A 14499-nucleotide genomic window follows, 5' to 3' on the forward strand; every position below is an offset into this window, starting at 1 on the left:
CCCCCCCCCCCCAAAAAAAAAAAAAAACACTTCCTAGATTCTTTTCCCTCAGTATACATTGTCTCAGATATGGCATGAGAACCATTTTCCATAGAATACAACTTCACGTTCCAAAAGACTCTTCAAATTTGGATCATCTCTCCTACTTTCATTTGTAAAATACTTTGATGCTTCTTCAATAATACTGAAAGCAAAAATAAAAATAAAACTTGGCTGATCCCTATTTAGTTGGCATCAGACAGTTCAACTCAGCTGTATAAAATTGTTTGGTAGCTGATCCCATCTGATGGGGATCCCATGATCTTATCTATGTGAGTGCCATTTCATTTGTAACAGGTAAACAGGGTAAGAAATAGATAGTTTCATTTCATTTAGATGATCAAATTAAAATCATTACTATCATGAGAATAAAAAAAAAAAATAGGTAACAATTTTTGTAAGGCAAGCTCCAAACAATTGCATGTACAAGTCTAGAAATTGTAGGAGCATACAGATGACAGAAGGGACTCTTCACTTTGAGTCAAAGGTGCAAGGAGCATTTGCACATCCGATTGGAAATTTGTTTGTCCTTGTATGGAAGCACCAGATATATCCTGACGGGCATTCGTTGATTTCAGCTCTTGAACCCGAAGACCAAGAAGATGGTTAAAAGCTGCTAACGCACGCCCACGATGCAAGTGGTGTTCAACTCCGAATCCAGACTCCTGCAAGACACCAAACCAAATGAGATGACGGGATTATGTAATCAGACCTTAGGTTGTGTTTCAAATCCGCTTTCCATCAAATAGATGTTTCACACCTTGAAAGATGATTTTCGATTGCATGATAGTAACTACACACATTTTGAGAGAATGATATTTTGACTGAAATTCAATTAGTTATTAAGATTCTAGGACAAGTTGGGAACAGTTTGCAGAGCTGTTTCAAAGGTTAATATATAACTACTTGAGCCTATTACTAGTGCAGGAAAAAATATGACCTAGTTTTGAAAAATCAATATGTCTTGAAGCATTATAACTACGCTTCATGGTTGAAAATAAACAATATGGAATACAGAAAAGATCTGATTGTACGATCACAAATAGCATGGCTTAATAGATTCAAGGAACAAAGCAAGACAAGAAAGGAACTCAAAAGCCGGGACAGAATCATAGAAGTTCAAGTCACTTAAAAGTGTAACTAGAAGATTGCATCATCCAGAGGAGCTTCAATCATGGAACATGGTAAGAACTAGCACTAAGACCTCATACAGAGTACACAACAACTCCCAAAGAGAACTTCTAGAGAAATGAAGATCTAAGAATCAAAAATTCAAAACTACATATCTATGAGGCAATTCAACCTTATTTACATGTATAAAATGCAATCAGAAATGTATTTAATCCTGAACCTCAATTAAAATATGCACATGATCCAGGCGGATTGATCAATCTTCTCAACTTAAATCTATAAATTTTACAAAGATTGCTCAACACTAATTAGTTGGAACTGCTTGCACACCATACAAGATAAAATCTTATGACCCCATTTCCATCCAAGCAGTCAGGTAGAGCTAGTCAACCCTGGATTCCATAGGCAGGACTTCAATTTGGGCCAAATGTCCACACCTGAACAAGCACTAGCATGTTTCTAAGACCAGCCACCAACCCAGTGAACCCACCAATAATTGTAGATGTCAACAACAGATATACAAATATAACATACCCTAGTTCGTATAGACCTCGTAAATGGAGGCATATAGATAGATTGTAGTAGCCAAGATTAATGGTAAGCAGTGTTCAGATCCATGTCTTATGAAATTAATGAGATAAATTGGTGGAATTCAATTTTTCTGCCCAGGGATCGAAGAATTTTGTTTTGTGACAAAAAAAAATTCTGTTACTATTACTCACAGGTCACGTCACAACCCTATGCAACATGAGAAACCAAGCATATCCAAGTTGACAGACATCTAATTAATAAAAAGCTGAATTTAGGACATGTTTGCCTCCCATTTGAGAAGACTGGAGACCATTGGCCAATATATATATATGCACAAGCTTGAGGGGGAGTGTTGGAATATGTTGTATACAAAGAACATATTTGTCAAATTTTATCATTGAATTTCTGCTCTTATGCATTATGGCATTGGAAATCTCGTCAAGTGCCTCTATTAGATAAACAACAAAATAAGTGTTACACCCATACCCACATCTGGTCTAATTTGAACTTTTATAATATAGGTGATGCACCGGAGAGTGTCAGTACTGGTGACTTGTGGACAGCCTCAGTCTACTGTTTGGAGGGATGGGAAGATCCCTCATGCTCGAGCAGATTTTGCAGGGAGAACTGGAAGGGTTTCAGACCTCCGAAGGTTTGGTGGTGGATAACCTAATCCATTGCTTTACTCTACCCAAGCATGATAGATATACCTCATTTTTTTTTTTTTTGGGTAAATATAGATATACCTCATCTAATGTGCACAAACCCCTATGAGAACCCCCTCCCCGATTGGGGCAAGAGTATTGAAGAGTTAAAACAGTACGGCAGAATTATTGGTTGATCATCCACAACCAGTGAGACCTACCAGTGGATCTGTACCACCCAGATCAGGTTAATGACTGTGGGGCCCGGCGTATCGCGGCCATACGTCATGATATATTCTCCTACGTGTGACCCATCACTTCTAATTGATAGAATAGGAGTAAGTGCGCCGCAGGGGCACATTTGGGCTTCCCCCCTCCACCAACCCTATTTAGAGTGGGGCGGTTGGATGGGGGTATTCTTGTAATTTCATTATGTTTTCTATTCTGTACTCCTATCATGACTATCATGATTCTATATTATAAATAGAGGGCTTGTTGATCAGTTAAAGACACACAAGCATTCTCTCTATTTTATATTGTTAACACTAATGTTTAAATAATGACTTTTGGAGCCAAAGTGGTGGGCCCAAGTGGTCCAACAACGAAGTTAATGGGTTTTGAGTTCTTGTCTAGACTAAGGCAAGCAAGCCTTAGTTGCTTGTGCCTATATATAGGAGCAAGCCTTTAACGCTCATTTAGTTCACAACCTAAAAACATGGGTGGAGAGAAAGAAAGGAAAGAAAGGAGAAGAAGGGAAAGAGAGGCTTGGAACTTGGTGTTGTTACCCACGGTTGCTCAACCAAGGTTGGTGGTCAATCTCCATCTCTCCCTCTTCATTTTCATATACTAAAATGACCTAGGGTGAGTGTTTGGTTGGGTTTTGGGTTAAAACCCAATGTTGGAGCTTGGAGTTTGAATAGGCATACCTCCTTGTGCTTGTAGAACTCCAATGCATACCCTCCAACCCAATAATCACGCTCATCAAGCTTAGGTTAAGTGGTTTGGGTAGAAAACCCACTTTTTAAGGTTACGAACAGAGATTCGGTTGAATCTCTTAATTCCACGATTAGAAATGAGGTCCAATAGTCTTGAATGAAAGGTGAAGTAACCCTCTACAATCTCTACAGACCAAAAATGGTTTTAGGTAGGTGGTGGTTGGGAATTGAGCTGAAGAACAATCTTCAGACTGTCACCGGTCAATCACCACCGGATCTACTGGTGAGACCAACCAGTGGACAAATTCCCAAACCTGGTCCATCCACTGGTAAGACCTATAGGTGGAAATTGCTGCTGAACTTAATTTTTGTAAGGTGAATGATCCATTGGTGATCATTGACTTACTGGTGCGTCTTGCTTAACAATTCCCAAAGCTGTCTAGGGAGTCTTCCAGGGAATCTTGTTTGGGGGTTTTTGACACCTTCATTAACACTCAAATTACACCTATTTGTTAGGTAAGAGTCGAGCTTTCGGTGAGGCCTATCGGGGCATCTTTGGGTGTTGATTCCAGTTTAAATATTACCAAGTCAGCAGAAAAGGTGAGTGGGTGGTCTGATTTCTTTTGAGGAGTGTTTTACATTATAGATTTGTTGTTTGTCACTTCATACACGTGTATTTGATTGATAACATCATGTATGCTTAATTATTAATAAAATCACTTCATAAATTGCCGAGGTCATTTCCAGTACCGTATTCACCATACGAACTGTATCCTTCTGAAAGGATATATAAATATATATATTGTGGTTAGGATTAAATACCTTGTGCTACGACCCCTTGCTAGCAAGGGGTTAGGCTTTGGATAACATATTGTGGTAGGTCTGACAAGATTTTCCAGAATACCACTTCTGCGGTACGATGTGATTGTTTCCGGAGGCGGACCAAGCACGGGTGACCGATGTGTGATTTCCAAGGCTGTGGTGCCAAGATATATTAATATACATCTTGATATATTAATTTGGGGATAAACTTGTTGTTGTAATAATTATTATACTTCAGTCCTCCCCGGTATGAGAATCATGTTTTATATAATTTCTCATTCTGCTGCTTCTGATTTAGTGATTCTAATGTGGATAGTGAGTGTAAGGTACTGCTTCTAAGATCATGTTAAGTCTTATAGGATGATGGTAAGCGTCCTAGTCACTTCTCCAGTATCTCAAGGAGTAGGGTGTGACAATAAGTCAATGAGGAGACTATGATGTATATTAAGTGTTCGCTATCATTTCACCTAAAACCTCGAACTTGTAGGGAAGGGCAGTGTAAATGAATACATCAATACTCCCCCACACATGCACGCCATCTTGACACCAAGGAAAAATAAGAGGGGGAAAAGTGAAAACTCCCTTTGGCACTTTCCAGGTTTCAAGCACTTGACCGTCCTTCTTTGATACCATGCTCGCTACCGCTTAATCTAAAAGCTCAAAGTTTTAGGGTAGGGCAGCATAAATGTATACATCAACATTAAGAACATATTTACAATTGATTTTCTGCTCTTATGGGGTATGGAATGGGGAAATCTGCATTTCTATGCCTATTATCTTCCCTTTTGCCTTGAAAGTGAAACCCTAGAGTTATAGCAGACTCAAAAAACCAAATGAAGTTTACTGACAGGGGGGTGCAGGGAGGGGGAATAAACAAGACTTACCTCCAAGGAAGAAGCATATAGTTCCTCTTCAACATTTTTTTCGATAGCTGCTTCCCAGGAAATGGCACTGACCTCAGCACTTTCATGTGCACTAACGAAAAAACCAGTGTCTCTATGCAATATAGATTCTCCAGCAGGTGAACCTGTAAGTGATTGCCACCCAAGAGGGCCCTACACATTAAAGGACAAAACAAACCATTAGTACCAAAATTAGAGATTACTTTAAAGGTTCCAAGACTCGGGATCAGATTGCATGAATGATCAAGATCAGCCAACACCAATCCATCCGACACTTGCTGATACTCAGTGTTGGCCAAATATTGGGCAGGATTAGGTTGGACCAGCCAGTCTGGATTGTAATACGTGCAGCCCAACCAAACTCCCATACTAAATTTTAAATTCTTGGTTGCTTTCCTAGGATTTCCAATTGTTCTAAAGCTTCAATAGCCCACGCAATTAAATGAGTTCCTTAACTACATTGGACCTTCATTGACTAAACTAGGAGAACAAATACAAAGATACAAAAACATGCCAGAAATACAGATTATGAAGAAGCACAAAATAACCTGGACAAAAAGCTGAATCAATCTCCGTATACCCTTTGAGAACCAGCAAGGAAGCATTTGTAGCAGTGAAGTATCATGCCCACTAGAAGAAAATATGGTCTCCCGCCAATTCAAAAAGTCCAACAAGGCTGAGCTGCCAAATACTGTAAATTGGAATATCATAATCAGAAATGGAAAGTAATGCCAAATAATCAACAATGATACTAATTTTATTTTTCTTGCTAATGAAACTGAAAAAGAAGCTTGTAAAAGATAAAGAGCTAAACCATTCTTTGTGTTGGGAACCAAGGAGCTGCCATCTGCATCCTGTCCAAAGCATGCAGCAACAAGAGTTCGCCACAGTGTGGGAAAGCGTTGTAGAGCAGGTCTCAAATTCTCCAATGTACACTGGGCTGAGGAGCAGCAATGCCTATTTACACTTCCACTGCTCAGACAATGTTGAACTGGGGCAGGAGCATAAATAAGTGTCGCTAAAGCAGCCATTTCCCCTCCTCCTTCTGCCATGTCGTCAACAGTACGTACAATTTCATCAATCTCAAGAACACTGAGATTGCTACCAGATACTACATTGTTTGATAGAATAGAACGGGCATTAGAGAAAGATGCATCATATTCACGTCCTTTAATCCTAGATAAGAGCAACCATTTTGCCCATTGACAATCCCCCTGGAATGAATCAATGAAGAACAAACACATCAAAAGCACTCAAAAAAAAAAAAAAAAAGAAGTGGAAATAATTTAATCATCACCATATATGTCAATGAATAGTAAACATCAGAGATTATTCAATATATTCAACTCCCAATACTCCCAAAAATCACTAATTAGAAATCAAGGGAAAAGAGAAGTGAAGTGGCCATTGTCCCTCATCCGTCCCGAACTAGCCAGAACCATAAATGTGATGATGACAGAGTTGTCAAGGTGTCACTAAGGCAAAAAGGCGGGCTGGGATGAATGCAAGGCATGAGGTCCACTTTATTTTGGTGAATATGGTGCTTCCCTAGGTGGGACGGCATTACCTTTGCACCTCGTTGAGGGTTTTGACTTAGACAAGGCAATTCGTCAACTAATGTATTCTTTTCATTTTATTTATCTATTTTTTAAAATTATCATCGCCTTTGATGCTATTGTCTATTAGAATAAGGGTATTTTGGGAGAGAGATGTAAGGTTGCCTTATGGGGGATTACTTGAAGTTTGTAAGGGTATATCTGGTACTTCAGTTAAAACTCTTTAGTAAAACTGGCTAAAGTGAGATTATAACTCACTACAACCCATTCTTCTGAAACTCTCTCTTCTCTTCTTCACCTCTCCCTACGGTCTCTACTCCTATTGTGATTTACAACTGTCTCCGTATTACGATTCAGTAAGATATAAATACAATATGGCATTAGCAAGTTATAATGAATAAACCCAAGACTCAAGGCGACAAAGCACCTGGCCACAGCCATGGCTCACCTTGGTGCTTTAAAAACTATGGGAGGTGATGGGTCCAAGGCATGTGCCAAGAAAAAGATGCCCACAATTTGATCAAAGAATGTAAATTTCACATATTAGTACATCAGGATTCATGTATTCTGAGCATAGGATGAAAGATCAATGATCCTGAACAGTTTAAACACAGCATAGAAGATCTATAGAGAAAATAAGAAAACAGAAAAAGACGATAAATATGAAGTGGGAGCCATTATGCCTTCCAAATAGTAGCAAGGTGCCGCCTAGGCACCTTGTTGGCGTCGCCTTAGTTGTTTATCCCTCTCCAACACTAGGGTTGCCTAGCGGTTTGACAACTATGCAGTTCCTTCCAATTATGGTGTTTCTTCTTCTAGAAAGTCCACATCCAACTAAGAAGAGGTTCTCATATGAATTTATCTTATAGAGCATTTCCATCACATACTTTGCAGTAATGTTTGTAAGGGAAACAAATCAACTCACTAACTTTCACTTTAGTGCCATTTGAAAGGTTATTTACATTTTGAACAAGACCAAGATTTCAAATTTGGAGTTGTTTGAGAAAGTTAAAGCCAATGTAGTGACAGGGTATCAGACTGCAACAGAATTATCACTTTCAGAAATTCATTTTTAGTAATCATACTTAGAATTTTAGTTTGATTCGGAGTTCTGAGTTGAGAGTTAATTTTAAGTTATTTCTCTTTTACGAGCAAAGATATCAAATGCACATAGGACCACATCAAATTGTATGAAGTGGGTGCAAACTTTGTTTTTTATTTTGTCTTGTCCATGGACTGATGGACCCTAAATTGGGCTAGCTTATATATGTTCTTTTGTACACTTATTCATCCATCCTTTTTAGACTTCTAGCCTAATAAAATTCTGTTGTTCCACTAAAAATGCTCATCAAAGTTGCTAACATTTTTTAATAGTCATATGATGAGTTGTGGTTTGTTTGAGAATAAATTGTCTAGACTCTCGATAGTTGTTTCTCCAGTCCTACTAGAAATAGGAATTAAACAAAATCCACATAAGCAGACTGTGGGTGCATCCACTGCAATGGAAACAAATAGTTGATTATTGAGTGAATGAGGCGTCCTTTATTGTGAGAAAACTTTTCCTCGGCTGTGTTAGCCATCTTTCTTGCTCTTGCTACTGTTATGTAATATATTCCTTCTTATCAGAACTGGTTTTTGGTGAACTCTGTCCCGTTCTTGAAGTTGTCAGTTCGGATTTTAAGATTCATGGTGTTCCTACCTTTCTTGGACAAGATTCTTTTAGTTTTTGAACTTTTTCCTTCTTATTTCCAACCCAAAACTTGAGCCTAAGTATTATTTCTTTAATCTCAACTTGGAAATCCTATTTGAATATTACCTTTTCCATTAAAGTTTCCTTGCCCCCAACCCCCACACACCCCCCCCCCAAAAAAAAAGTCAAGGTTAAATAACATAGAGATGTAGTTAAAATTGTCCAATTGGTCCAATTGGGACTCTTGGAAGACCTTATTTTGGCCCACGGTTGCCTTGGGCTTTTTCTTTTTGGGTTTATCAATGTAATAAGCCCTCTTATAAGCCCAAATTACAATTTTAATTTTGAATACAGGATTTACTTTATTAGCTCGTCTCCTTAAGGAGTCCGGTTTCTTTATTTATTAGTTATTACATGTTTTAGTAAGGCCAGAATAGGTCTCTAAGAGTCCAGCCTTATTCTATTTTCTTTCCTTTATTTCATTTTCTTAGTTAGCTTAAGTTACCTAATCAGTTCAGGATTGATTTAGACCCTTCCTATATAAGTTTGTAAGGAGCCACAACCTTGCTACACGAATTTGAGTTATGAGTTTGGCTTCGCCATTGGCTTTGTGGTGCTTCAGTTCCAACCCTTACTGTGGTGACTCGGTAGGTTGTTGGTGGTGATTCCAATATCATATCCCGTCCTTTTCTTCTTCTTCTTCTTTTCCCAAGTAAGTCTTGCGCATCATCTCCAGTTTCTAGAGTTTTTTTAACTGATTATCAAGTGGTACTATTGAATCTGACATTTTGTTATTCGTATCTTATCTGATTTAATAATCTTGCATGCAATTACAGTTTCCAATTCGAACCAGGATTTGTTGAGATCTTTCAGATCTGAGGTCTGATTGTAATTCTGGTTTCAGAATTGACAATCGGAAGGAGTTTTCTGACAACTGCTGTTTTCAAAATCCAATTATGATTCTGTTTTCTCATTTTCCTAATTGAACCCTACTTTCTAATTTTTGAACTTTCATGTAACTCGGGCCAAGCAGCACCTAATATAGGTGAAAAATATTAGGACTGCATTGATGGGTAGAGTGTTTAGGTGGTAATATGGGGATTAAAAGTGGGTGGGATATGAAATGGGTGAGAAATGAGATTGGGAGGAGTCCACCTCCTTGGACAGGTTTTGGTTCAGGGTCTGATCCAGTATTGTTGGAATAGGCAGCTTCAAGTACTAGGATTAGCAGCAGCAACAAGAGAAATCTTTCATTCAACATGCTCCAAAATGCTTACAGGCAGTCCCTTTTATAGAGTGGCCGGGAGGGTTCTACACTCATTGGGACTTTCTGATCCAGTTCAGAAGAACAAGAACACCAGCTGCAAACCAAGCCATTGGACTAGACCAATATTTTAATTGAGTGTCCAATGGGTTATATGCATGGACTTGGTATTTTTGGGTTTACCATTGTAATGGGCCAATTCTATAAACCTAAATATGAGGGATTTGAGTACTATCTGAGATTAGTGTTAGTTTCTTTCCACCCCCCCCCCCACCCTTTTTTTAAGAATAAAAAACTTATTACCACTGCCTATGGAAAGATGTAACAAGGTATATTGGCAGACCACTGCCTATTCCTTGATGCTATTACAGCCTTGTTTCTACCATTACTTTCCAATTTCTACTAGTGTCTAAGTACCAGTTTGCTTGCTAATTCTGTTCAACCTTGTTTCTACAATAATCGTTTTTTACTATTTTGGTTCACTACTTCACTTACTATTCTTTGATTTAGTTTCTGATTTTCTGTAGTTACTAAATCTGAAGTTTCTGTTTTAGTACCACACTATTTTGATTACCTATTGATATTTTTAAATCTGACCATAGTTTAGCTTCTACTTTTGCCAAGTCATTCCATATGCTTGCTTGGCCTGTCAACTAGGATTGGAACCTGTTCTGAACCCCTTTGACCAGGTTGCTAATTATTGACCTATTTGAGGGTTATTGATTGACCTGCTGGTTATTCTAATCCAAGCCTTTAGGTAATTAGATATCCATTACTTTCACACCTAGTTCTACACTCTATGACTGCTTAATGAATTGTACATGTTCAATGACTAACACAACCATCAATGAAACTGACTTCTTGACTAAAACAAGCAGAACTTTCGGTAACATCTTTAACTAACTAGTTAATGCTTCTCAGGTTCCCCAGACATGCATTAATTCCTTTAGACCCTTCTTTGCTTGGACTTGGACTGGTATCCAAAACAATCTCCTAAACAGGAACAAGCAACAACCTTAACCCAGCTTCCAGAAGACTAGGAATTCTGGCATCCTTTATTTTTGATTTCTCCTTTTGTAAGTTTTCGGCTGGGTTGTCTCATTCTCATCATTTCTATTTTGAGCTTTGATTTTCAACAACATATTCCATTGGATTCCTGTTATTATGTTTTTATTTTAGTTTATATCGCCGGATTATCTGCTGTTGTTATTCTTCTTGGATTGACTATTGACTGTTGATTGCCGTTCTGATGTTTCCTAGTCTCAGTAGGAATCTGTTATATCACAGCATCCAGCCGTTGGATTGCTTTGAGATCTCAGTATTTTATTACACCCTACAGATCTAGCCTTCAACCAGAAATTAGTGTCCATCCAACTTGTTGACCTGTTTATATTGGATTTCTCCTTGAATCTGGAATTTTTCATTAGTTTGTGATACTGTTGTTGTGCGGGTTTCTGACACCAATGCTTACGTCACTCCAAACCAAATTATAAAGGGTGTGATCATAGCCAAATTATAAAGGGTGTGATCATAGCCAAATTAGAAAAATATATCCTTGATTTGATTAGGTAGGAAATGCCTTTCTTTTGGAACCCTGACCCCACCAAGTTAGCACTTGAAACAATCTCACATCCCAATAACTAACATAAATAGACAGATGGAAAATCTCATTTAAAAAGTTGCAATATTCACTGAATTCAAGAAAACTTACTGCAGCTTCCTGCAATGAAGAAAGAGAATCATTATCTAGAGCCAATTTCTGATGATCAAGGTAAAGGTCTAGAAGGTTTGGTAAGTCATGTTGCACACAATGATGTATGACAAGTTTATGCAAGGCTTGTACAGTATCTCCATGAACTTCACCCGTATTTGAGAAACCAAGATCTGATAAACTCTCAACAGACTCATTTCGTAAGGGAACTTTTGATCTGTTGATAATGAATCCTGCACAAGCCAGAAGTGACATAATCTCTTCTGTGCCACCCCAGTATTCCTTCAAGAAAATAAATTTCTTGGCAAGCTCCTTCTCCATAAGCATTTTTAACCAGATGGAGCACATATTACTAGCTGGAAACCTGAAAATTTTGACATTTGGCACATTAATGCATACAGAATCCAATTCTTCAGCGGAATAGATGTATTTCTCATAATCAGGTAAATCCCCATTGCATCGAAGGGGAGCAGCAGAATGTAAACCATCTAAGTTCACATGGATACTTCCTTTTGATAATAAATATGTAGGAATCATTTCCAGGAGCCTGGAGATCTCCTCCCAGTTGTTGTGACATATGTGATACTCAAGCTCTGATTCCCATAGTACATGAACACCCGTTACAAAGGGCTGATCCAGCACTATCTGCAACCAAGAGAATTAAAGTAGGAATTAAAAACCTTCTGTGTTTCCAAAGAAATAAACCATGCACGAAAAATAAATAGAACATTTAGTCCTTGCTATGTAACTTTAAAAGGCTGAAATAGTACAACAAATTACACTTCAAATGTAGAAATTATTTTGGATATATGATCAACTACAGTGAGATTCTGAAATTAAACTACCACAGCTTGAAAAGCTCTATAGATCATGATCATTCATGTTTTAGGACTAAGGACTCAATACCCACTTTCAACATTTCAATCTGAAGGAGACACATTTTTTTTCTGATTTTCATAAACACTGGTAAGAACTCGCGCATCCACTGTAAAATTTAATTTAATTTCAGCAGCAAAAATGCCAAGAAAAACTACTACTAAGTGCAGACAGAAACGCCATCATCAAAAGTGGTCATTTCTGCTCAGCCATCAATCCCAAATCAGAATTTAAAGAAGTTGAAATTACAAGATTTTACATAATGCAAAGGTAAGAGATGAGAACAGACTTACGCGATCAATGGTTCTCTGATCCCAGGCATCAGACCAGACAGCGGCAGCGGCCCAGTATCCAGCATCAGTATTTTCTTCCTCACGAACCAAGGAATCTGATGTCTTATCAATATTTGTCCAGGAACCTGTCACGACTCCGTCAATCTCCCCACACTCAATGATATAGTTGTTGAATGAATTAGAAGATGCCAACTGCAGCTTAATTCCATCGGGAGAATTTAAACTGGAAGCAGATCTTTGGAATTCCTTCTGCCGGCCAATACAAGTTCTCCAGAAACTACTGCTTGGGTACAGCCTCTGTTCAAAAGAAGACCTTTTATTATCTCAATGAACACATACCATTGAGAAGACAAAGGCAAGTAATAAGTAGAAGAAAGAACAATATAAAATCCACAGAAATTACACAATGTGAACCTCTATAAGTGCAATTCTTTCCAACATCTTCCATTCATGTGGAGCCAAGTATCCATGTCTTTTCATCTCCTCTGCAATTTGCACACGAAGAGATCTCCTCACTGTACCATATAACAGTTGCCTGAGGCTGATTTCAATGTCCTCCCCAAGTCTCTGCAGTGTTGCTACAGCGAGTCCAGTTTCCCCCTATTCATGACATATTATTAGTGCAGAACTAAAAACAAACTCAGGATCAAGTAAGGAATATGATACCTTTAAGAACAGGTCATAAGAAATAGCTCTCCCAACTCCACGGATTTCAGCAAAAGTATCATGATGCTCTTCGTCAGTGTCCATAACTCTTGACCGTTGAAGGTGTACTTGAAGAACTGCTAGAGGGAGACGACCAGATTGCAGGGCATCCCTGACCACAGTTTTCAAGTCCAGGTTTTCTACCTCCCAACGAGCAATCATATCCTTGGGATTTTCCAAGGGAAGCATTCTCTTCCTTCGAAACCCAGTTTGTGACACAACAACAGATAAATCATCCAGATTCTCGGAATCTACTTGCATTGAGGAATCCAAGGATTCCATGGGTATCAAAGCAAGCTTTTCAGCATTATCCAAGGTAAAATCAGATGAATGAACAGTCAATTCACTTTGCTTCGGAACTTCTGATGGAACAGCATCTAACGCAAGAACTGGAAGACAAGAGTCATCATGGGTTAAATCTGTTGCCTCCAGATGAGATGCATCCCCACAATCCAACTGCAACAGTTACAGAAGAAACACATATTTAATCACTTCTGTTCTAAAGAAAACTTCAAGAATAGTCTATAATCAGGATTAGTAAAATCATTCAACACCATACCAGTCCTTGACCTGGTCTTCTGCATCGCACACTTAGTCGAGACCACAGATTTCGAATGATCTTCAGTAAGTAAGCCATCTCATGCAGCCGTCTTCTCAAAGTCCCCATGACAGTTATTTCTTTATGTGGTAAAACCGGCCAGGCGGCTCCAATGCTGGGATCCTTAATGCCCTGAAAAATAAGTGTCTCTTTCTTATTCTGTGCTAACCCATATTTCCGGAGCATTTTGGTTGCAAAGCAGGTGGCCAATGCCAAAAGCCTGCAAAGATAATCTAAGCATGAGAAATATGTAATAGAAGAACATAGAAAGCATGCCAAAATTGAATTGAAGACCCTTCATTTGTGAGAACATTCAGGTGAAGCTTAGCACAAGGAGATAGAAGCTTATCATGGGAGAAGTGTAAGTAGGGGGTCAAACTGTCATGTTCTAATCATGGGAGAACAACAGAACCATTGCACAAGCTTATGAGGGAGACAACATACTTAGACCACTAAATTAGGGAATGAAGCACAACATTCTGGTCAAGGTTACCACAAGGAGACAGAAGAGACACGTTAGAAGCTTTCTAACAACGAGAGGAAGGGAAGGTGTGGCAGCCTAATTGCATTTAGCATCTCAGTTTTCCTCAATGTCAAAGTTGTGAGCTAAACAGCATTATCTAGCAGTCCAGGCCCCAGGGTGCTTGGGCTTTGGTGGTAAATTGAAAGAGTGCTTAGGAGGTAATGAGCATTTTGCAGGAAGATTTCGATTTTAGAGTCAATTACAGAGTATATATTCTTGAAAAGTGTAAATTTTATACTTTCATTCCCTTTCTGTCTATATAAAAACTACTGCATCCTA

The 14499-nt window shown here is 38.5% G+C and overlaps 1 protein-coding gene across 2 annotated transcripts in view; it reads right to left on the bottom strand.

The window, feature by feature from the left end:
* The window catches only part of LOC122072667, a 69983-nt gene that overhangs the window by 37994 nt on the left and 17490 nt on the right, over positions 1-14499 (bottom strand). For both annotated transcript variants that reach the window (XM_042637049.1, XM_042637048.1), the window contains exons 8-16: positions 13659-13917; positions 13061-13555; positions 12809-12994; positions 12395-12691; positions 11226-11870; positions 5819-6218; positions 5553-5695; positions 4987-5157; positions 492-704 (exon numbers count right to left, since the gene is read on the bottom strand). In XM_042637049.1, coding sequence (XP_042492983.1) covers positions 492-704; positions 4987-5157; positions 5553-5695; positions 5819-6218; positions 11226-11870; positions 12395-12691; positions 12809-12994; positions 13061-13555; positions 13659-13917 — 2809 coding nt within the window. The remainder of the gene's footprint in view (positions 1-491; positions 705-4986; positions 5158-5552; positions 5696-5818; positions 6219-11225; positions 11871-12394; positions 12692-12808; positions 12995-13060; positions 13556-13658; positions 13918-14499) is intronic.

This window comes from Macadamia integrifolia, chromosome 3 (genome assembly GCF_013358625.1).
Source record: "Macadamia integrifolia cultivar HAES 741 chromosome 3, SCU_Mint_v3, whole genome shotgun sequence".
NCBI lineage: Eukaryota > Viridiplantae > Streptophyta > Magnoliopsida > Proteales > Proteaceae > Macadamia > Macadamia integrifolia.